Here is a 23,806-nt window from a genome sequence, read left to right as displayed (position 1 = left end):
ATAAGAAAAAAATTCAGTCCTCAGAAGGATTTCACACAAAGGCTAAGTATTTAATTACCACAAAACAATGGGGATAAGGGAAATTTACATAAAAATAATGCTCTGCTATGATCAGATCAACCAGTAATTATCTAAGAAAAACTGTATTTTATTTCCAGTAATTGTCTATAGCCATCATTTTTTCTGAACACAGATCTGACATAAATAAAACATTAACAAAAAAATATTAAGAACGTATGTATAACTAAAATATTGTAATCACCAAAAAAAAAAAAAAAAAGGAAAAAGTGATTGCAAACTTTTTCCTAGCTCTAAAGGTTATGAAGTTAACTGAACTTCGTCAAAAACAGAACAAAAATGAAATAACGAAACAAAACAGGGGCGCCTATGTGGCTCAGTCAGTTAAGCATCTGCCTACGGCTCAGGTCATGATCCTGCAGTCCCAGGATTGAGTCCCACATCACGCTCCCTGCTCATCAGACAGCCTGCTTCTACTTCTCCCTGCTTGTGCTCTCTTGCTCTCACTCTCACACTCTCTTAGATAAATAAGTAAAATCTTAAAAAAAAATACTAACTTGTGAAAAAGTAAGTCAAACTGATAAGGAGAGTTGAGGAATTTATAAGATAGGATTAGCAAAATACTGTAAGTTAAGGTTTATCTGGATACATTCTGCTATAAAATAGAATTTGAACACTACAGTTTTGCTATGAAAACAACCTCAATACACTGAAGCTCTGCATTCATAGCACTTGAACCACTACCAGATTTTTTCCACTATGTCACTTTATCCTCAAAACAACTCTGTGAAAACTAACATGCTTCAACCAACCCCATATAGCCACAGGAAAAAGAGGACCACTGCTGGTTAGTGGTAGAACTGGGAGAAAAGCCATGGATTCCGGACACTAAACCTCACTGCCTCTCAGTTTAAATTTAGAAAGCTACCTGGCATTTTCTCGAACCCACATAAAATGAAGGATGATGCTATCAGGGATTTTTGCATTATATCTGGCAATCAAAGGATATCCTCCACCCTGACAGCATTAAGTTAAAGTTATAATAAAATTTTCAGTATCAATTTTTGTTTTGAAATATATAGTATAGAGAGGTACCCAGAAATAATTTACTTACTTAGAATGCTGAAGTTTATCTTCAATTAATGGAAGAACAGCTGGAATCATTTCTCGAGGGAAAATCTGGCTGACGATAGTAAGAGCCATACATACTTCTACCAGGTTAGTGCTCTGCAAGTCCTGACGTAATGATTAAACAAACAAAACATTCAGTGCAAATCTTGAAATTTAGGGTTAGTGAGTTCAACATTGCAATGGTCCTACATATATCAGTTTTCTACTAACTTTATAATTAATTTGTACATTCAGAACAGATCCTGGAGAAAAAGACAACAGCCAGAAAAGTGCATCTGACTAAAAGTCTAGAGATTTGCTTTCAAATGAAACCATAATAACAGCAGTAGGAGAATGTTTCACTTAACCCCTACAACTGGGTTAAGGTCTAATACTAGCCTCATTTTACCAACTCAGATACTGATCTAAAAGATCTTTCTAGGGGTGCCTGGGTGGCTCAGTGGATTAAAGCCCCTGCCTTCAGCTCAGGTCATGATCTCAGGGTCCTGGGATTGAGCCCTGCATTAGGCACTCTGCTCAGCGGGGAGCCTGCTTCCCCCTCTTTCTCTGCCTGCCTCTCTGCCTACTTGTGACTGTCTGTCAAATAAATAAATAAAATCTTTAAAAAATAAATTAATAATTAATTTAAAAAAATAAAAGATCTTTCTAAGCCCATTCTGTAAGCCTGGCTTCTTCTAAAAATATCTAATTCAATATGATTGAGGTAAAATGTCAGATACCTGGAAGACTAAGTTTAGACTTCATATTTACCAACATATAATACAGTACCTTTACAACTGTATTCACAAGGAGAAGCAGCAATTCATGATTTTCATGTAGGAATAAAGAAACAGCCAAATAACCTATAAAATTTGAGGGGGAAAGTCTCATTATTACCTAATAAAAATGAACTTTTCCCAAGAAATTAAACAAAGCAATAATATATTCAAAAATTTAAGTGTCAAAGATAACAGCTACAGGTTAACTATAAAGAGATTGCAAAATACAAGGTTCAAAAACTTCAGGAAGATTTCAGATGTTCTTTATTCTGAAATCTTTCATAATTATGTATCACAGGATATACCTGAAACAGAAAAGAGGTTCTCTGTACCAACTTGAAGTCCTATAAATGACGTAAGAGATACATCTTTTTCTTATGTGCATATCTCTACACAATCAATCAAAATATTTTCTATCTTGTAATCAAACATACAACTGTTGAAAAACTAAAAGCTACTGTAGTTACTAGGGAGTTACTGGCTATTTGTTATTATTGAATGAGCCACCCACTACCATTGCATATGATGTAAATCATATATTAAGCCATAAACAATACCTTATTTTCTCAATATGAAGATACACTATTGAAGGAATAACAGTTGAAGAGGAAAGAAACACTACCACATTAAATGGAATCATTGATTTAAGGAAGCATTTTTATTTCAATATTGAAAAGGACATTTTACGATTGAGAACATACATTAATACTACAACAGATGCATGTACATGGACTCTAGATACTCCATGTAACTCTCTTGTCACCCTTCATACTGATAAACATTTGTTAGACAGTTACTATGCATCAGTACATTACAAGCCTCACCTCATTCAATCCTTACCACTCTATGAAGTATTATTATCCCCCAAAAGAATATGAGGCCCAAAAAGGGTAACTGCACAAAAGTCTATGGCTAGTACATGGTGGAGCCAGCACTCAAATCCAATCAGTAGGAATTAAGTCATGTTTTAATCCCTATGCTGTCCTGTCTCTCCACACAGTCTACACTGAGGTCCTATTCCCTGACTTCCATCCTCACTGTTTTCCATTCTTCTCAATTCTTTCAGTCCTCTCATTAGGGAATCTAACTGTCCCCACCATTATCCACACACTGTGTGTGTATCTGCTGGGAATCATGGGAAAGCTGTAGGAAACCACCTGTTCTCACAACCAAGAAGTAGCAGCATGACAAAGAAAAAGGACTATAAGCAGGAGCAAAAAAGAGATGAGAAAAACCTTAGGGAGCATTTAAAGAGATTAGGTCTTACAGACTGCTGAGAACTCATGTGATCAGCCAAGATATCACCCACACCCAAGTCACCAATATCAAGGTATGAGAAGATGAACAAATTCAAAGACCATCTCAATAAAACCTTAATTTTATCTGTTACAAAGAATATCCTTAACTATTTTGACTCTCAGGAAATAGGGGAGAGAATATCTGGTGACTCAAAAGATGAAAAGGTTCCAGAAGAAAAGAATAATGACTATGATTATGGAATATGTTTGACATAAAAGTGTAACATATAGAATAAGAATACAAGCTTTGACTCATACATACTTGGGTTTACATTCAGGATCCACCCTTTATTAGCTATATGACCTTGGACAAGTGACTCAACCTTTCTAAGCCTCAGTTTTGTCCTATCTCCCAAGATAAAGCACCTAACATCATGTCTGATTTAATGTACTGAAATGTATTTTATTCAATTATATTTCTATAAAAAATAAGAAGTTGTCTCCATCAGAGAAAGCAACAAAACTAGTCTTATACATCTCAGGAGAGCTGAAGAGGCAATAGCACCAGAGTGAATACATATAGAAGGTTTAAATGCTATCTTAGGGGTGCCTGGGTGGCTCAGTTGATTAAGCAATGCCTTCAGCTTAGGTCATGATCCAGGAGATCCGGGATCGAAACCCACATTGTGCTCCCAGCTCCACAGGGAGTCTGCTTCTCCCTCTGACATTCTCCCCTCTCATGCTCGCTCTGTCTCTTTCAAATAAATAAATAAAAACTTTTAAATAAATAAAGTTATCTTAAAAAAAAAATTTCTAGGGTTCCTGGGTGGCTCAGTGGGTTAAGCCTCTGCCTTCGGCTCAGGTCATGATCCCAGGTCTTGGGATCGAGCCCCGCATCGGGCTCTCTGCTCAGCAGGGAGCCTGCTTTCCCCTCTCTCTCTCTGCCTGCCTCTCTACCTACTTGTGATCTCTCTCTCTCTCTCTGTGTGTCAAATAAATAAATAAAATCTTAAAAAAAAAAAAGTAACTCCATATTAAAAAAAAAAATTTCTACTCAGTAGCACACATAAAAAATGTCAATACCTATAGATAAATGTCCTTCCACATGGCAATAAAATATTTCCCTACGACCATAAGCCTCAATAAAATGACTCTGAGGTCTCTGTTAAAATAAGTTTTCATAACTATGCATAACACATGTACAAGCTTACTCACTGCAACATTATTTACAAGAGCAAAAAATAACCTATATGTCTACCAACAGAGACCTGATGGAAAAAATTATGGCCTATCCATCCACCCAATGAAAATGATGCAACTGTACAGAAGTATGAAGATTTCAAAACAAGGTACAGAATAATCTGTATAGCCATGTTATCTTTTGCATAAGAGAGAGTGTTTGAGTATACCAGTGCATTTGCTTGTTTTACAAAATGAAACAATGGAAAGATTAATCAGAAACTAATGAAAATAGTTACCTATGGGAATTAAAGAACAAACTGGGTAAGAGAGGTCAGAGATAAAAGTCAAACTTCTTTGATTATACCTTTTTATAAGGTCCTACCTTTTAAACAATTTTAAAAATAAAATTAAGTAGAAAATGAAAAAAATTATATGACCATCTAAGAAGCACAACATAGCAAGAGCTGTACAAAATCATAGCACCAACCATTTCATGTTGACTGCCTATTGTTTTCAAAATTTCCGTGCCTTTACAGATCTTAGAATTAGTTCAAGAACGAAAAACATTAATAAAACATTAATATATGAAAAGGCAACATCATAAGATAACGGATGGTAAAAGCCACCCAGGTGATCACAGAAGAGTAAAACTTGATTTGGAATACAAAGAGGGACAGACAGCATGCCAGAGGACATTCCCCTTGGAGGGAAGAATACAACAAATCTCAAAGAGTGGAGTGAGTGTCAATAAATAGAATACTGGGTGCAGCTGGTCTTAGTAGAATCTTCCCCCCAAATATCTCTCTCCTTCACCCCATCATCTGACAGGTGAATATAATTTGTGAAGAATGCTGGTCCTTGAAAACATAAAACTATCAACTGTTTGGAATAAAGAACATGTTATACTCCTATAATATTCTCACAAGTTTCCTTCTTGGATTCTGATACACAGCTGAACCTACATGAGTAAAAGATTTAAACCCTTATTTTAAAGGATATTTCCTAATAGCCCTAAACGTTGATTAAAAAGACAAAACTTTTTAAGAGATACCTCTAATCCTCACAGCTAACATTTGTGAAAGTAAGAACAGTATATTTTAAATTATTCAAGTCAATTTCAGTTTTTATTCTATAAGGATACTTTTTTGATCATTGAACTGATGAGGTCAGGCAGAATTTAAAATCAGCTTTGCTGAGACATAATTTACACACAAGAAAATGCACTCATTTTTAAGTGTATGCCTTAATGAGTTTTGACAAATACAGATAGTCATCCAACAATCACAAAAATAGGTAATTTTTAATCTCCATAACCCCATAATGCTACGGATCTGTAAGAGTAATTTCACTTACAGATTTGAGTTTTTGAAGTGTTCTCTTTTAAAGCTTTGGAAATGACAAGGCAGTGTTCTAAAAACACCCTATATACTCACCATCATTGATTTTACATAGTTGCTGGAACTTTAAGGGCAACATGAAGTATAAAAACCTTACACACATACATACCTACTCTTTTTTCTAAAAGGTTTCCTTGTTGTGCCAACTTGATTGCATGTATGTAGCCAAAGGAAGCATCATATCCAAGCATTTCACAATATATAAGTCTCACCATACATTCCTTCATCATTTTCTGCAAAACAAAATATCCAATAACTGCATAAATAAATAGAATACTTTGATTTTAAGTCTTAAATTATGTGGCAATCATTTCACAGGGAGATCTCTTAATCCTGGCACTGAAGAAATAACATATATACATATTATAAATTCATAATCTGAAGTCAAACTTTATAAATAGAAGTTGCTAAAAACTTAGCTTACCAACAGTTTTAGTAAAATTACTTTAACATTTTGTTAGTGGCAACATTATAAAATGAATCAATCATAGCTATTTCTTTTTTTTTTAAGACTTATGTATTTGAGAGAGCACGCACGTGCACAAGCAGGGTGAGTGGCAGAGGGAGAGGGAGCAAAAGACTTTTAAGCAGGCTCCACACTCAGCACGGAGCCGGACACCAGGTTTGATCACACAACCCCCAGATCATGACTGAACCAAAAACAAAAGTTGGACACTCAACTGATTGAGCCATCCAGGCACCCGAACTATATTTCTTTCTAATTCTTGGTGTCCCTGTGTAAAATTTGGTTGTAATATGAGATACATGATCTTCAGGCAAAATTTCACCCATGGTATTATGACTTGGCTTCTAGATTGGAGCACATGATTTTAATATTCTTTGCTAAATGAAAACATCCATAAAATTCCCATAAGTTAGTAATAATTTGTAAAGAAAATAATGTTTACAGTTAAAAACCAAACTGCACCCAGACTTTCTTCAGAATTATTTTACTGTACATAATATGCAATAGTTTGTTTTACTGGCATTCTTTTTAAATAACTCAGTTATTAGGAACGGAAGGGCATGATATCATTAATGCTATAGCTATTCCAACATTTAATTTTTTAACTGGGTCTTTCAGTACTTACAACACAAGCTAATAAGTTGTTTTAGGAGATTCTATAATTTGTTTTATTAGTATAATAATATTTGCATTCTCAATATTTATAGCAAATTTTAATCATAAATAAAAGATATAAATAAAATGTGCTTTAATATAAGTCCACAGCCCATTTTACTATCTAAAAATTAACTAGGTTAGGGTATTATACAAAATACTTAAAAAATAATAACAAGTATTTTTAAGTAAGGATAATAATATTTACTAATTCATATTTATATATGTATGTATTTATACACATAAATATACATATACACATGTCATATTTGTATACATAAACATGAAGAGTTTAAAAAAAAACATAGGAAAATCCTTGGAAAATAAGATTTAATTCAGGTTACTTATGTTAAAGTAATAACAATTAATTCATTAGTATTTTAAGACTACTAAACACTGAAAAAAACAAGCTTAAAAGATACTGGAAGTTCCTCTTAAAAGGCTTCCACATCAATTAGGAGTGAAAGTATTCATCTAATCCATTAAGTCATCCCTGGTTTTTTAACTTTGTATAGCACACATTTTTATTCTCCTAGTTTATGAGAAGAAAGTCCATTCCCTACTGCAGAATTTTTTTTTTTTTTACAATTTCTCTAACAAACTCTCATGGAACCTTTACCCAACCACCTCAGAGACAGACTATAAAGCATGCCCAGAGGCACCTGGGTGGCTCAGTTGGTTAAGCATCAGACTCATAATTTTGGCTCAGGTCATGACCTCAGAGTCATGGAATGGAGCCTGCATGGGACTCCATGCTGAGGGTGGAGCATGCTTGGGATTCCTTCTCTCCTCTCTCTACCCCTCCTCCATCATGCTTGCTCTCTCTCTCTCTAATTTAAAAAAAAAAGCATGCCCAGAGCTGGATAGCCATAATTATTATAAAATCTTCCATCCAAAATCTGGCTTCCTAAGTTCTACCTATTTATCTTGTTTCTCCAGGTGTGTCAATTATAAAAATGGAAATCAAACAAAGTAAAAGGAAAGAAACCATTTCTGCTTAACATTTCTATCAAGTATCATGAATAAATACACAATGATTTCAAACATATACACACATATACCTATCTACACACATACATATATATACACACACATAAATATATCAGATTAACTATGCTTTGAGGTTCATTTGTCCCAATATTACTATGATCATAAAAGGAAATATAAACATTCTCTTAAGCTATAAAAATGTTATTCATGTACATGATTGTGTGTTCATGCAAAATATTCACCCTAATATTCTTATTAGAAGAGGGAGAATACTCACTAAATATTTGCTGAATAATGTTGCTTGGCAAAACCTCATTATATGAAACCACATGAAAATTGAAAGAAAAAAAAAAACTTAGGTCTTAATGAAACTATGTAGGGACAGTGGCCTGCACAGTGGCTACTCATTGAATAGCTGCTAAAAAGGCTTTTTGAGAAATCAAGTTATATGGCTCAAGTTCTAAAATAACTGGAACTTGATTTTGCTGTATTGCAATACAGTGTTTTATAGCAAGAAGACCATTTTCTACCTCATTCACCTATATTCCAAGATGTAGAATAGCAAAATGAGAGATCTATAATATACCAATTCAGGACTGAAAGTATTACTTTAAATAAATGATATAGCGTAACATTTTCCCAGTACACAACATTAAAACAATAAGATCAGCACTGGGGTCCCATGAGTATTGCCACATTTATGTAATTATCATCATGCTGGCACTGAATTGGCATCAGTCAAGCAAGCCTTGCTCTGGCGCAGACAGTAAATAATAAAAAGCTAACTAACAATGCTAAAATAAACAACTGTATGCCTGTAAACAAAACAAAACAAAACAAAAAAGTTTAAGCTGGTGTCTGACCTGCTACCATCCATAACTAATTGTGATTATGATAAATTAGATTTTAGCAACTGATCAATCAGATGCCACTACAGACTCCATAGTGGACCTGATTTCAAATATTAAATGTGCTGGCACTGACTATGCAAACTCACCAGTGTTGTTGTGGGAGCAGAAACAGTTGCTTTCAGACTACTCAGTTCCTGCTGGATTAGTTTCTCTTCCTCCTAAAAAAGTGAAAGTATTTAAATGCACGAATAATGGTCTTTTCAAACTGTAGCAGCAGCTCTTAAAAGGAAAAATAATAATTTATAACATTTTCAACAGAAAGTAAACGTTATTTTAAAGGACAGTTATAAAAATTACATGCTTAAGATTAGCCTAAACGCATTTCTCCAAACCCTCCCAATCATTCCTGGAAAGAATAATCCACTGTTCCTTTTTCTTTCACTTAACTACTGTCCTCTCAAGGACAGTTTAGCAGAAAACGTTTTGTTTTGTTTTCCTTTGTTTTGAATTCAAGGTGGAGAGAAAGAAGAAATTTTTCATGTACTCGTCCAGGATAAGGGTCTCACACCTTCCCTTTAAGAATAGAAAGTCCTGGGGCACCCCGGCTGGCTCAGTCAGTGGAGCATCCCACTCTTCATCTTGGGGTTCTGAGTTTGAGCCCCACAATAGGTACAGAGATAACTTAAGAATAAAAAAAAAGTAAAAAGTCTTCATAAAATAGAGAAATAGGGTATGAAGGAAGAAACAGAAATAGGTCTTTTTCCCCTTAAGCTATACTCTTCCCTCTTCTTTTCTCACTATTCCTCACATCCCTTCCCTCAACTCCCATCTCTCTCTCTCTCATATACACAACAAATACACCAATGTGATAACTTCTGCTGCCTGCATTGTATTTCATCTTCTTAGCACACTTGAATATTGGCCCCATTTTTGGCTAACATAATGCTATCTTTAAATTACACATTCAGTCAGCAGATGTCCAGTAGGTAGCTTACCAAGTACTACTCCTGAGGTACTGCCACATTTAGATACCCTATGTACAGTTCCAAACTGCAATTTAAGACCAAAAATATTTTTTTTTAATTTCACTCAGAATCTCACAGAAATGAGTAAAGGACAAAATATTAAGACAAGCAATATTATGTCCATAAATAATGATTTCTGAATGTGAAGGAGAAATACAGCATCCAGTAGAGCATCATCTTATTTCAACTTAAAAAGAATGTTTTAGGGGCACCTGGGTGGCTCAGTGGGTTAACGCCTCTGCCTTCAGCTCAGGTCATGATCCAAGGGTCCTGGGATTGAGCCCCACATCAAGCTCTTTGCTCAGCAGGGAGCCTGCTTCCACCTCTCTCTCTCTATCTCCCTGCCTCTCTGCCTACTTGTGATCTCTGTCTGTCAAATAAATAAATAAAATCTTTAGGGGCACCTGGGTGGCTCAGAGGGTTAAAGCCTCTGCCTTCGGCTCAGGTCATGATCCCAGGGTCCCGGGATCGAGCCCCGCATCCGGCTCTCTCCTTGGTGAGGAGCCTGCTTCCTCCTCTCTCTCTCTCTCTGCCTGCCTCTCTGCCTACTTGTGATCCCTCTCTGTCGAATAAATAAATAAAATAAAATATTTAAAAATAAATAAATAAATAAATAAATAAAATCTTTAAAAAAATGTTTTAAACCCCAAGGGCACTTTGAAGAAAATCCTTCTCTCTGGGGATTTATAAGTCATTGTATATTGCTTATACCCATTTTAAGCCCAAGATGAAGGACCAATTCCTTGGGGAAAAGAAAATTTGTTTTACTCTTTCCCCTCCATGTCTAACACATAATCTCTTTCATAAATTAACTTTTGAGCAAATTATGACATAACAAAATAATCTTATAGGTTGTTGAATCTTGGCTCAACTACCAAAGTTTGTGGAAACTTAATATTCTATTCTAACTAGTCATTTTCAAAGCCCATTTGAGGCTGAGACAACAAACTTTTTATCTGGGGAGAATTAATAACGCTTTTTCTTTGTCCCCCCCCACCCCGTTGTTACAACCTAAGAAACTCAAGCTCCCCAAAGACGTTGAACAACAGGTTCAGATGGCAGGCTCTGTTCCGGTGTGTGAAAGAACTGGTGAGAAAGAACCTGTAGAGAAACTTTGTAGAAGGTAAGTGATGCTGACACTTCCACGGCACTAGGTATTTTCACTCGCTGGATGGCTCATCTAATCCTCGAAACAACCTATGGAGTACGTTTTGGTACTTTTCCACTTCAACGTCCAGAAACACACAGAGGCTCGAAGATTAAAGAGACCAGCCGCAAATGATAATGACTCAGTGTCACGGCCAACTGTGGAAATTCGGCCTCCTAGCTGTCAGTCCGGGAAGGAAAGTGACGCTTCCAGACAGACGCGGGGACGCACTGACACACACGGAGTCCCTGAACCCCGCGGGAGGGCCGGCCCCGAGGCTCGCCGCCGGACTCGGGCCTCCCAGCGCGGGGGCCTTTCGCCGGCGCCCCTGACCTTCCGGCTCGGCGAGCACTTACGTGCTTGGAAGTTAACGCAGTGATGCCGCGGACGAGGCCGCCCAGCCGCGAGGAGAAAGACGTCTTGACGCCCGCCGGCCCTCCAACCGACTGGTTCTGCAAGAAGAGTCCCGGCAGCGCCGTCAGCGTCTTCTCCACTATGTCGCTCATCGCCGCCGCCGCCACCGCCCGCGATCCGGTCGCCGCCCGGCTTCATGCCCGGCCCCTGCCTAGCCGCCCGCCCGGCCTCCGTAGACACTTCCTGTTTGTTTGAAGAAGAAATCTTTATTCGCGTCCGGCGTGGACAAGGACAGTGTCGTTCTCGAGAGAGGCCGCCAGAGGGCGTGAGAGGCCGCGCGGAAGAAGAGTCTAGCCCAGCTGGCGCGCGGAGGCTGACTTCCTAGGGAGGAATTGAAGGACCTCGTGGTCCGGTTTCGATGGCAACTCCGGGGTCTCCCTTTCCTTTTAGCCGCCTCCGCGCCGCGCGAGACGGTATCTGGAGGCGCATGTTCCTGGCCCCATTCGGCCTTCGTTCCCAGGCCGCGGGACTGCGGACCCTCCGCCCACCTTCCTCCCCCACAGCCCGTGGCGTCACTCGGCGCCACGCGTGGCCCCGGCCCTGAGCGAGCAGGGAACGCTCCCGAAGGAGAGCGCGCTGTCCTGAGGCTTCCTCACGCCGGGGTGTCGCAACCACTGCCGCTTCCTAACCGCCCCTGTTCTCCGGGATTTGGGGACGCAGTCGGGAAGGGGTGGGAAGTGGTCGCGAAGCTCTCCCCACCCCCACACCCCGGCGGACTCCGGCTCTGCGGCGGCGGTTTCGAGGTCAAGCTCCAGAAGCAGCCCACCCGGCCCGGCAGACGAGGGTGGGTGTTGTGCCCTACCCGCTCCCAGAGCTCCGTTCTTTCTCCCTTCAGAGATGATCACAGTGGTCCCTCCGTAAATACCTCATCTCCTTGTGGAGGAGGTAGTTTGCCTGTTGCAGTTACCCCAGCTTCCACCTAGAACCGAATCTGGTACAGTGGTTCTCAGAATGCGGTCTGGTGACTTCTGAGGGTCTCTGCGACCCTTCCGGCGGATCCACGAAATCCAAACTCTATGCCCAATACTAAAATGTTTGCTGTTTTCACTCTCATCCTTTTGGGAGTATACAGAGAAGTTTTCAAGAGGATAGTTGACTTAAGAGCTTTGCTAGTGGTGAAATGTGTGCTTGAGTACCCGTCTGTTTTCTAGAATGTTCCAAGGTATAGGGTATAAACATGTGCGCTTTCAGAGATTAACTTGTTTTTTCCTTACTACTAATAGTGTGTTCTCACAAGCTATCCTCACTTATACCTAGTCTCTGTAACCCCATCACTCCCCCAATAAGTGGGTTTTTTGAAATCCCTAAACTGTCCTTGCACCTATAAAGAAACACAAGAAAAAAGTTCATTTTGTGGACTTGCTTTGCAAGAATAGTTTTTAATTTATTGAAAAAGTATCTAAATGTTTAAATATTATTTTAAATTATTATTCTTTTAGAATTTAATATTTTATTCAAAGTAAATTTTGTTTTCTACCCTTTTTTAACTTTAGGTTCTTTTGTTGGCTTATGAAAGGGAGATTAGAAGACTTGTTTTCTCAATCTTCCAACAGCTAAAGATGCTGAAAAATACGACATTGACCTTAGTATCAGAGGATTCTCTGACTCAGGTAAAGGGGAGAGTCTGGGTGAAACCGTACATAAGAAAGGAAAGGAAATTGAATATTTTAAACATGGTGGGGCCTTTAAAAGTCAGAGCATTTTTGTTACCACTCTTTGAACTAGAAATGAAAAACCCACTGAAGCATCTTACAGGTGAAATTATGGTGTTGCACTGGCTGCAAAAGGGCAAATGATAACTGAGAGACTAATAAAGCTTGTGTGTTTCTCAGGAAATGCCTGCTGGATTAAAAAAAAAAAAAAACTCAAAAGAAATCATCTTTGGAAAGAAAGTAGCAAGCTACTTTCCAAAGATGCAGTAGCTCACCAAATTAGAAATTTAGTTGCAATTGTAAAGACTGAAATAATATCTGATCTGCAGAATTATATTGCCTTGAAGATGGAGCGAAAAATTATATAAACATAGATGTAGGCTAGGCTTGTTGTTCTGCTTGTATCTATCCAGTGCCAGTACTAATACCTGAAGATCTCTTATATAAATGCTTGGCAATAAACACCGGTAGTGCTGAAATAAAGCATTGACCAATTTTGGCGGGGGTGGGAGGAGCTAAGAGCAATATTTATTGAGCGTGCCAGTCATTGTTATAAGCACTTTCAGTGTATTAACTCATTTGATCCTCACCATACCCTATGAGGTAGGAGATCTTATTTGTACTTTATGAATGAGGAAAAGGAGGTATAGGGTGAAGTAACTCGATCCAAAGTCACACAGCTACCCAGTATAGAGCCGCAATTCAAACCTGGTTATCTGGCTTCAGAACTCATGCTGTCAGGCATCCTATATTTCCTCTCTCTCAGCCAAAAGTTTCTCCTGAATATGTAAGTTAAATAATGAAAAGAATGTTGGCATCATCCTGAGTGATGATGACCCTATTGACTCCTTCCACCGACACACTCTAAGGGAGTCAGTGTTTGCTTGCTTCGGTGAATGACAGGTAGCGTCAGGCCAGATAGACAGATAGAGGTGGAAGATGGAAGGCAGAAGAAGTGACCAATTTTTTAAAGTAAGTTTATCCTGGAACAATGGTGCTGATGTTTGCACTAATGGTATAAAAGCAATACTGGGCAAAAGTGCTGGCACCTTGGCACAAATCAAGGCAGAGGCTGCAAATTGTATTCTTCACCACCATACACTCCCATTGGGGGAGGAGAAAAGCCAGTTTACCTTAGAATATCTTTGATAAAGCAATAAGAATTCTTAATTTTATTAAATCTAGACCTTTCAGTACATGCCTTTTAAGCACTGAGTGTGGAAAAATGGGAAGTGCACATCAAGCAGTTCTGATGCACAACCACCGTTCTTCAAGGAAAAGGACTTGAGGACTTGTTTGACTTGAAAGCTGAACCAGCCACTTTTCTTCATTTATTAACAAACAGAGCCTTTCTTGAAAGTGAACAGCAAGTCTGTCACTTCAAGGAAAATAACTGAATTTGTTGTCACTGATAAAATTTAAGCTTTCGTGTGAAAATTACAATTTTGAAGAATGTGTTTTTACCACCAGGAGTTTGATAATTTCCCAATATGTAGGAACTGTTTTGATAAGACTGGATGTGATATTAATAGAATGTTATTTTTTGATCATATATAATTAAATGTGTCAACACTAGGAAGACCTAAATAACTCAGTGAACCAAAATCTTCCAAATGATCAATGCATGATGTTATAAAATTAGGGAGTGGATTAAAGATCCATTTAAAGTGCATTCTCACTCAATGATTTTAATGTAACCCAGTGAGAAAAGTTCACAGATATGTTTTCAAATTCCACGTTTCAACAAACCTTCTTGTTGAGTTTTGGTGGTGTACTAAAGAAGAATATCCACAATTATTTGAAAAGGCTATAACACTACTCGCTTTTGTCCCAAACTGCATATCTGTGTGAGACTAGATTTTCTTCATAAACGTCAAACAAAATAACCTATTGTCGGCTGATAATGGCTCCCAAGGATATATCCGCACTGTAAGCCTTGAATAGTGACACTTGTGCTGATGGAACTGAGTTCATGATCTTGAGGTAAAGAGATTATCCTATATTATCCCAGTGAGGCCTACAAGCCATCACAAATGTCCTTATAAAAAAGAAGCACCAGGAAATTCGCCAACACGCACACACAGGAACAGTTGATGCAGAGATAGGGGAAGAGATGGGAAGGAGGTAGCCGCAAATGAAGGAATGTTAGCAGTCACCAGAATCGGGAAGGGTCAAGGAGAGAAGTGCCTTCTGGAGCCTCCAGAGGGAGCACTTCCCTGCCCACACCTTGATTTTGGCCCAGTGAAACTTGATGTTAAACTTCCGGCCCCAGAACTGCAAAAGAACACATTTCTGTCGATTTGAGCAGCCAAGTTTTGGTAATTTGTTATAGCAGCCCCAGGAAGCTAATACAATCCCCAAACCAACAGATAAAATAAAGAACCAGGCATGAGAATCCAGCTGTTTTATGTTAAGCCTGACAGTAAAGAGATTTGCAAAATTGTGAAACAGTGCCATTCCTCTCACTAATTTTTTTTGTTCTGAACTGTTTTTCATCTTTTTAATGTTATTAACATATAATGGGTCTGGTTTTTGCTATTTTAAAATTAGTTAACACCTTAAACTTTTCTCAGTTTTACTTTTTAATTTAGTAAATATATATACATATAACTCATAGAAACAAAAGATTTTGGAGGTCCCTGATAACTTTCAAACATGCTGAAGGTCCTAAGACCGAAAAGTTTGAAAACTATCTAGTACATAGTAGGTACTCAATTATTTATTGAAATAAGTATATGCATTATTCAGTCACATCAGTTGATACATGAGTATAGGCAAAGGAACAGCAAAAGACTTTAGGGGTAAAATGAATGGTTGCAAGAGAAGAATACAGAAGAGTTCTTAGAGAAGAGAGAAATTTGGGAAAAGACAAAACTATCTCCAACTGACCCAACTGTGAAGAAGTTGGTGGAACAACTTCAAGAGCTTTCTACTCAGTGTGTGACCCAGGCACAAAGATTGTTGAAGCCCCACCAGTTTCTACCATTTCTCCTCTAGGTTCCATCTTGCAAAGCTAGAAGTTGATAATAGAGGTAAGAAACAAATGTCAAAAGCCCAGAAGTAAAATGCCTGGTAGGAAAATCTACAGAATGAATTATAGGATGTGGAAATTGGAAGAAATTTGGATGTTATCGACACATCCAATCACCTAATATTGCAGAAAAGGATACTGATACGTAGGCTGTAGAAGCCACTTGACCAACGTCACACAACCTTAGAGGTAGAACTGAAATTGCAGCCCTAAATCTAGACTTTGAGTTTGGAGCATTTTCTCCATACTTTCATGGATGGACAATGAAGAGGTCGCCTGTGGCTTCTTGTTCTGAGACTCTGGCTCCAAGTCCTGCCATGAAATGAAAGGGATATAGATGTTTTCTTTGAAGCCTGTAATTTTAGACTGTCCATTTTTTCTGTAAATATGGGCTCTCCTTTCTCCTTTTCCCATCTCCACCTTTATCCCAGGTAATTTCACTCAGAATGACAGGGATTAACCTATTAAATTAAACCCTCTAGAAGTGGATTTCCTCTCTTCTTCCAGTCAGGGAAGAAGGTGGCTCTCATTGAGCTGAAAATAGGGCAGAGAAATGACTCAGTACATTTTAAGAAAGTATGGTGGTCCTAAGACTGCAGCGGGGCCAGCTATCTTATTCCTCATGAGAATATCAGTAGCCCCACCACTTTCCAAGCAGGAAACAGTAGCCGTATTATAGCAGGGCTGCTATAACAAATTACCAAAACTTGGCTGCTCAAAATGACAGAAATGTGTTCTTTTGCAGTTCTGGGGCCAGAAGTTTAACATCAAGTTTCACTGGGCCAAAATCAAAGTGTCTCACTTGAAAATATATACAGATGTGTGAAAGGGTAATTTTTTTTTCTGCACTTCCTTAGCTTCCTTTTTAAAAACTTTTATTTTGAATAGATGTCAAATTCTCTTCATTCAAATCTCAAAATGTACAAAAGGTTATGCTGAGAAAAATCTTCCTCTCTTCCCATCTCTCATCTGTCCACTTCCCTTCCCTAGAAACAACTGCTACAATCTATTTCTTCAGAAATATATCATACATAAATGTTAGCTTTCACTCCAAAAGTCTTACATTCTATCATGTGACCAGAGAGAATTCAGCCTACTTCTTTCCAAGATCTATCTCTAGGGAATCATTCCTTCATAGAACATTTTCCCCAAAATTTTTGCCCTCATTTGATGGGACTATTAAAGACAGAAAACAGTTGTTCATGCTCACTTACTGCAAGATTGTCATGCTGTCCCAGGAATGTGTCTGGCAGCCACATGAAGGGGGAGTTCCAGGGACATACAAATATCCATGACTCCAGATCTCACCTGTGTCCTCAGCCAAATTCTCCCCTAGGGTTCAGGGGAGCTGATGCTATTTCTATTCCTAAGTCCCTCAACTTCTAAACTCCAGTTAGCTTTCTTCATCCCTTTGCTCTTGAGTTTAGCATTTGGCCATGTTTTCCCTGCAAAGCTCTTGTCAGCTCTCACCAGTAATTCTGACTCCCACTCCAGCTAATTTGCTTCCCTTTACCCCCTAATAACATGATGGTTAATATACCCCCAATTGCTTTGTTTCACCTGTCACCATCTCTGTGCTGGATTATTACAAAAATCTTCTAATTAGTCACCCACTATCACCAGTTTCTTCTCTTTTCAGTCAACCCTTCAAAGAGCATTTTCTATCTCGGAAATCTGATCATGTTATTCTCAGTTCAAAATAGTCTGGTGGAGGGGCACCTGGGTGGCTCAGTGTGTTAAAGCCTCTGCCTTCGGCTCAGGTCAAGATCTCAGTGTCCTGGGATCGAGCCCCGCATCGGGCTCTCTGCTCAGTGGGGAGCCTGCTTCCCCCTCTCTCTGCCTGCTTCTCTGCCTACTTGTGATCTCTGTGTGTGTGTGTGTGTGTGTCAAATAAATAAATATAATCTTTAAAAAAATAGTCTGGTGGATAAGTGCAAACTCCTTACCCGGGGAACATAGGCCTTGATAGCTTTACCATTGCCTGCCTTTCTAGCATTCTCTTCTACTAGGCTTAGGTTAGGATTTTTTGTTTTAGCAATATCAAGCTGCCAACAGTTCTCTAAGTATGCCTATGCCATGCTTTTAACTCTCATGTTTTTGCACATGCTGACTGTCTGGCATATTCTTCCATTCTTAACTAAAAAATTTCGATTTATCCTTTAAACAGAAATCAGGCAGTCACTTCCCCATGAAGCCTTCCCTGCCCCATGTTTGTACCTTATACAACCCCTACGAAAACTGGATTGAAATGATGTATTTATATGTCTCTCTCCCCTGTTAAAACCAAACCCTCAGGGGTAGGAGCATGTTTTTCTTATTCTCAATTCTAGCACAGAATCTATATGTATTGTCATGGGAAAATATTCATGATACATTGATGTAAGTGAAGAAAACAGGTTATATAACATATGTATGAATGGATGTGCCTGGGTAGCTCAGTTGTTTCAGCATCTGACCCTTGATTTCAGCTCAGGTCATGATCTCAGGATTGTGAGATTGAGACCTGCGTGGAGACTGCTTGGGATTCTCTCTCTCCCTCTCCCTCGTTCCCTCCCCCTATCTCTCTCTTAAAAACAAACAAACAAACATATATATGGTTTGAGTCTGTCTTTGCCAAAATACTTGTCAATCTCACACCTACCACAATTTTTAAGTATAAAATTATTTGCTGGATTTATTTAATGTCTTTCTTCCTCACTAGACTAAATTGTAACTTGAAGACAAGGATCAGGTGTTTACCACCATTTGCCTAGCACCTGGCACAATTCCTGACACTTAATAAGCACTCATTTTACATTCCTTAAATGGTGTACATAGAAAAATATTTGGACACATAGGTACCCAAATCTAAAGGTCATTGCCTAGGACAGTGGAATTATGTTTACTCTATAAACAGGGTTTATATACTTTTTGGTACTTTTATACTTTTTGATATTTATTGAATTTTTTAATGATAATATATTAATTTTATAATCATAAGAAAAATTAAAACCATTTAGGAAGGAAGCAAGGAACTAGGAACTCAGAGGTCCATCCAGGTCTCAACTCTACCTTCTCTGTCAAGGTAGGTTAAATGGGTTTGCCTCAGAAATGGGACTTGTGGAAGCTGAGAATATCAGGGATTAAAGCAGAATCAGAGAAAGAAATACAAGAAAAAAGACACACTAGGAGAACATCTGGTTATTTGTTCCCCACTACTGGCAATAATCTGTGGGAATATAAAGAAGTACCCATTGATGACCATCTCCACTATAACTAATCCCTAAATTTGTCCTAAAGTCTAAACAGTTCATTTGTCCTAGCATTTACCAGTGCTTCTTAACTTGTTAACAGATGTTTATTGTAAAAGGTATTCTGTGGCTAAATTAATTAGAAAATGCTGCATACTTCTTTTCTACTCTCAGCCCTGCTCTTAGAGATGTGCAGTGTATCTTGGCATATTCATGACCCTATGAAGTCCTGTAATAAAGAACCCTGTTTAATTTTGTTTAACTCAATATGTCCCAAATGTTTATAACATATGAAACAGATTTTTTTTACCAAACAATAAGCTAATATCTCATAAATAACTGCTTGATAAATAAAATTTTATCACCAAAATGGATTTCAGAGCAAGACTTCTCACATTGACGAAGAAAGGAAATAAGCAAATCCTTTCTATGGGAAATGAGTATAAAGCAAAATTATAAAATATATCCATTGCAGTGCTCTAGAAATCAATCAAATGCACACAACAAATTGAGAAGTGTCGGTTCATTAAAAATTACGACACATCAGGTAAAAATCAAGTCTATGTCATTTTTCCCAGAGGCTTCTCCTCCATGCCCAACTGCCCTATAAATTTGATTGGTGGCGTAATCTATCAGAGTGGAGCAAGTCATGAAAACCTTGTTTAATCTGGAGACAAATGTGAAAAATCCAGTTGCGTTGTCTGGCTGGGGTTGCAGTTCTGACTGGGGTAAAAAGTGGATTAGCCAGTAATATAAAACAGAGATAAGGAAATAGGCATGGGTAGTTGCTCTCCATCCATCCCTAGCCAACCAGAGGCTGCATGCACACAGAGGAGACACAACAGGTCCTGTTGGAAAGCAAAAGTTAGGCACACGTGAAAACTGCCTAAAATGTGAAAGTTCTCTCCAAACCACACATATATCTAATAGCAGAGAATGGAAGTCCTCTGTGTTTGAGCACAACCTCTGATGAATCCTGGGCTAGCCACTAAGCTATGCAGGTACAGGATGACCCTTAAAAGACCGGAGACATCAGTAAGCACACGGTGTGAGGGAGACAGTGACAGGTTGAGTCCAGGCAAATTTAAAAAGACAAGCAAAGGGGAAAACAGCAACAACTCTCACTGGGGCTAGAAATCAGAAACCAGATTTGCTACAGAATTTTATCTAAAATGTCCAGCTTTCCTGGAGGCATCACGATTTTGGACTTCAAGTTATAAAGCTGTAGTGATCAAAAGAGTTTGGTACTGGCACAAAAATAGGCACACTGGTCAATGGAACAGAATAGAAAACCTAGAGGTGAACCTACAAGTACATGGTACTTGTCAGTTAATGGTCAGTTAATCTTTAACAAAATAGAAAAGAATATGCAATGGGAGATAGTCTTAACAAATGGTGTTAGGAAAACTGGACAGCAACATGCAAAATAATCAAATTGGACCACTTTCTTACACCTTACACAAAAATAAATTCAAAATGGATTAAATCAAGACCAAAATGTGAGACACGAAACCTTTAAAATCCTAGTGAGAACACAGGTAGTAACCTCTTTGATATCTGCCATAGCAACTTCTTACAAGATATCTGTCCTGAGGCAAGGGAAACAAAAGCAAAAACAAACTATTGGGACTTCATCAAAATAAAAAGCTTCTGCACAACGAAGGAAATAATAAAACTAAAAGATAGTCTTTGAAATAGAAGATATTTGCAAATGACATATGTGATAAAGGGTTAATATCCAAAATATATAAAGAACTTATAAAACTGAACATCCAAAAAATGAATAATCCATTAAAAAATGGACTGAAGACATGAATAGACATTTTTCCAAAGAAAACATACAGATATACAACAGACACATGAAAATACGCTCAATATTACTAATCAACAGGGAAATAACAAATCCATACTACAATGAGATATCACCTCACACCTGTCAGAATGGCTAAAATCAACAACACACAAAAAAAAACAACAGGCCTCTTTTCCTGCTGGGACCATGGAGTGTGCAGAAGAGAAGGAAAAGAAGGTTCCTATTTGCCAGAAACCCTTGAGAAAGAAGTTTGCCCAAAAGAAATGCAAGGAGGAAGCTTATCTTTGAAAAAGCTAAGAATTACCACAAGGAATACAGGCAGATAGGTAGATGTTCTACAGAACAGAGATTTAAATGGCTAGGATGGTGCTTAAAAAAAAAAAAAAAGAAAAAGAAAGAAAGAAAAGCTGGCAACTTCTAACATACCTGCCGAAACCAAATTGTCATTTGTCATCAGTATCAGAGGTATCAGTGGTGTAAGCCCAAAGGTTTGAAAGGTGTTGCAGCTTCTTCACCTTTGCCAGATCTTCAATGGCACCTTTGTTAAGCTCAACAAGACTTCAGTTAACATGCTAAGGATTGTGGAACGATATATAGCATGACCTGAAGTCTGTAAATGAATTGATCTACGAGCGTGATGATGGCAAAAACAACAAGAAGTGAATTGCCCTGACAGATAACACATTAACTGGCAAATATGGCATCATCTGCATGGAGGATCTGATTCATGAAATCTATACTGTTGGAGCATGTTTCAAAGAAGCAGACAACTGTTTTGGCTCTTCAAATTATCTTCTCCGTGAGGAGGAATGAAGAAAAAGACCACCCATTTTGTAGAAGATGGAGATGCTGGTGACAGGGAAGACCAGATCAATAACCTTATTAGAAGGATGAACTAGGGTATCTACCATGATTATTTCTGTGCTCTGGTCAGATAATAAATGACTACTTTCAAATGGAAAAAAAAAGGGAAAGAAAGAAAAACAAACAACAGGTGTTGGCAAGGATGTGAAGAAAGAGGAACTCTCCTACACTGTTAGTGAGAATGCAGACTGGTGCAGCCACTCTGGAAAACAGTATGGAGTTTCCTCAAAAAGTTAAAAGTAGAACTACCCTGTGACCCAGCAATTGCACCACTAGGTATTTAGTGAAAGAAAACAAAAATACTAATACAAAGGGATACATTCACCCCTATGTTTATAGCAGCACATCTACAATAGCCCAAATATGGAAACAGCCTAAATGTCCACCAACTGATGAGTGGACAAAGAAGATGTATTTACATACAATGGAATATTACTCAGCCATAAAAAAGTATGAAATCTTGCCATTTGCATTGACATGGATGGAGCTAGTGAGTATAATGCTAAGTGAAATAAGTCAGAAAAAGACAAATACATGTGATTTCACGCATATGAGGAATTTAAGAAACAAAACAAATGACTATTGGGGGAAGGAGAGCAAGAGAGAGTGAGAGGCAAACCAAGAAACAGACTCTAAACTATAAAGAACAAACTGACGGTTACCAGAGGAAAGTGGGGTTGGGGGATGGGTGACATAGGTGAGACAATTAAAGAGGGCATTTGTCGTGATGAGCACCAGGTGATGTATGGAAGTGCTGAATCAGTAAATTGTATACCTGAAACTAATAATACACTGTACATTAACTAACTGGAATTTAAATAAAAACTTTTTAAAAAAAATTTAAATAGAATGTCCAGGTTTCAACAACAAAATTATGAGAGTTTCAAAGAAGCAGGAAAATATGATGTGTATACTCAGAGAAAAAAGCAGTTGTTTGAAACTATTTCTGAGTGGGCCCACATGTTGGATTTAGAAAAGATTTCAAAACAGTTATTATAAATATGTTCAAAGAACTCAATGAAATCATGTTTAAATAATTAAAAGAATATGTGAGAACAACGACAACAAATAACTAACTCAGTAAAGAGACATAATCTATTTTTAAAAAGAGAACCAGGAGTGCCTGGGTGGCTAAGTCATTAAGCGTCTGCCTTCAGCTCAGGTCATGATCCTAGGGTCCTGGAATGGAGCCCCGCATCGAGCCCCACATCAAGCCCAGCATTGGATCTTTGCTTGGCGGGAGGCCTGCTTCTCCCTCTCCCACTCCCCCTACTTGTGTTTCCTCTCTTGCTGTGCCTCTCTTTGTCAAATAAATAAAATCTTAAAAAAAAAAAGAACCAAATGAAAATTCTTAAGTTAAAAGTATAATAGTTGAAAATTTACTTGGGTAATTCAACAACAAATTTGAGATGGCAGAAGAACAATCAGTGAACTTGAAGGTAGATCAAAAGAAATTATTCAGTCTTTAAAACTGAGAGGAAAAAAAAATGAAGAAAAAGAAGCAGCCTCAGAGATCTGTGGGATTCAAGTATATCAACATAAGGGTAATGGAAATCCCAGAAGAAGAGAGAGAAAGGTAGAGTAGTAAGAATACTTAAAGAAATAACGGCTGAAATTTTCTCCCGTTTGATGAAAAATACAAAGAGAAAAATGCTCAAAACAACAAAAGAAAAACAATTATCATTTAAAAGGGAAAACCAATTCAGTTAATAGCTGACTTCTCATCAGAAGCAATGGCAGCCAGAACACAGAACTGAAAAATCAAGAATTATGTGTTTAGCAAAATGGCCCTTTAAAAATCAAACCAAGGGGCGCCTGGGTGGCTCAGTGGGTTAAAGCCTCTGCCTTCGGCTCAGGTCATGATCCCAGGGTTCTGGGATCGAGCCCCACATGGCTCTCTGCTCAGTGGTGAGGCTGCTTCCTCCTTTCTCTCTGCCTTCCTCTC

At 38.2% G+C, this 23,806-nt stretch overlaps 1 protein-coding gene, 1 long non-coding RNA gene and 1 pseudogene across 3 annotated transcripts in view; 2 read left to right on the top strand and 1 right to left on the bottom strand.

Moving 5' to 3' along the window:
- The window catches only part of AP4E1 (adaptor related protein complex 4 subunit epsilon 1), a 59,957-nt gene extending 48,481 nt beyond the window's left edge, over nt 1-11,476 (bottom strand). For both annotated transcript variants that reach the window (XM_046009214.1, XM_046009216.1), the window contains exons 1-5: nt 11,214-11,476; nt 8,832-8,903; nt 5,834-5,957; nt 1,918-1,991; nt 1,133-1,254 (exon numbers count right to left, since the gene is read on the bottom strand). In XM_046009214.1, the coding sequence (XP_045865170.1) occupies nt 1,133-1,254; nt 1,918-1,991; nt 5,834-5,957; nt 8,832-8,903; nt 11,214-11,363 (542 nt within the window). In that variant the 5' untranslated portion in view covers nt 11,364-11,476. The remainder of the gene's footprint in view (nt 1-1,132; nt 1,255-1,917; nt 1,992-5,833; nt 5,958-8,831; nt 8,904-11,213) is intronic.
- A 476-nt stretch (nt 11,477-11,952) lies between these two features.
- On the top strand, nt 11,953-14,556 carry LOC123944275. Its single transcript, XR_006818771.1, has 3 exons — nt 11,953-12,055; nt 12,765-12,881; nt 14,109-14,556. It is a non-coding gene; the product is annotated as an uncharacterized LOC123944275 (long non-coding RNA).
- A 6,627-nt stretch (nt 14,557-21,183) lies between these two features.
- Nucleotides 21,184-21,896, top strand: LOC123943594 (annotated as a pseudogene).
- The last annotated feature ends 1,910 nt before the right edge of the window (nt 21,897-23,806 follow it).

The sequence above is a fragment of the Meles meles genome, chromosome 6, assembly GCF_922984935.1.
Source record: "Meles meles chromosome 6, mMelMel3.1 paternal haplotype, whole genome shotgun sequence".
In the NCBI taxonomy this organism is placed as follows: domain Eukaryota; kingdom Metazoa; phylum Chordata; class Mammalia; order Carnivora; family Mustelidae; genus Meles; species Meles meles.
This window is presented reverse-complemented; position numbering and strand designations above follow the sequence as displayed.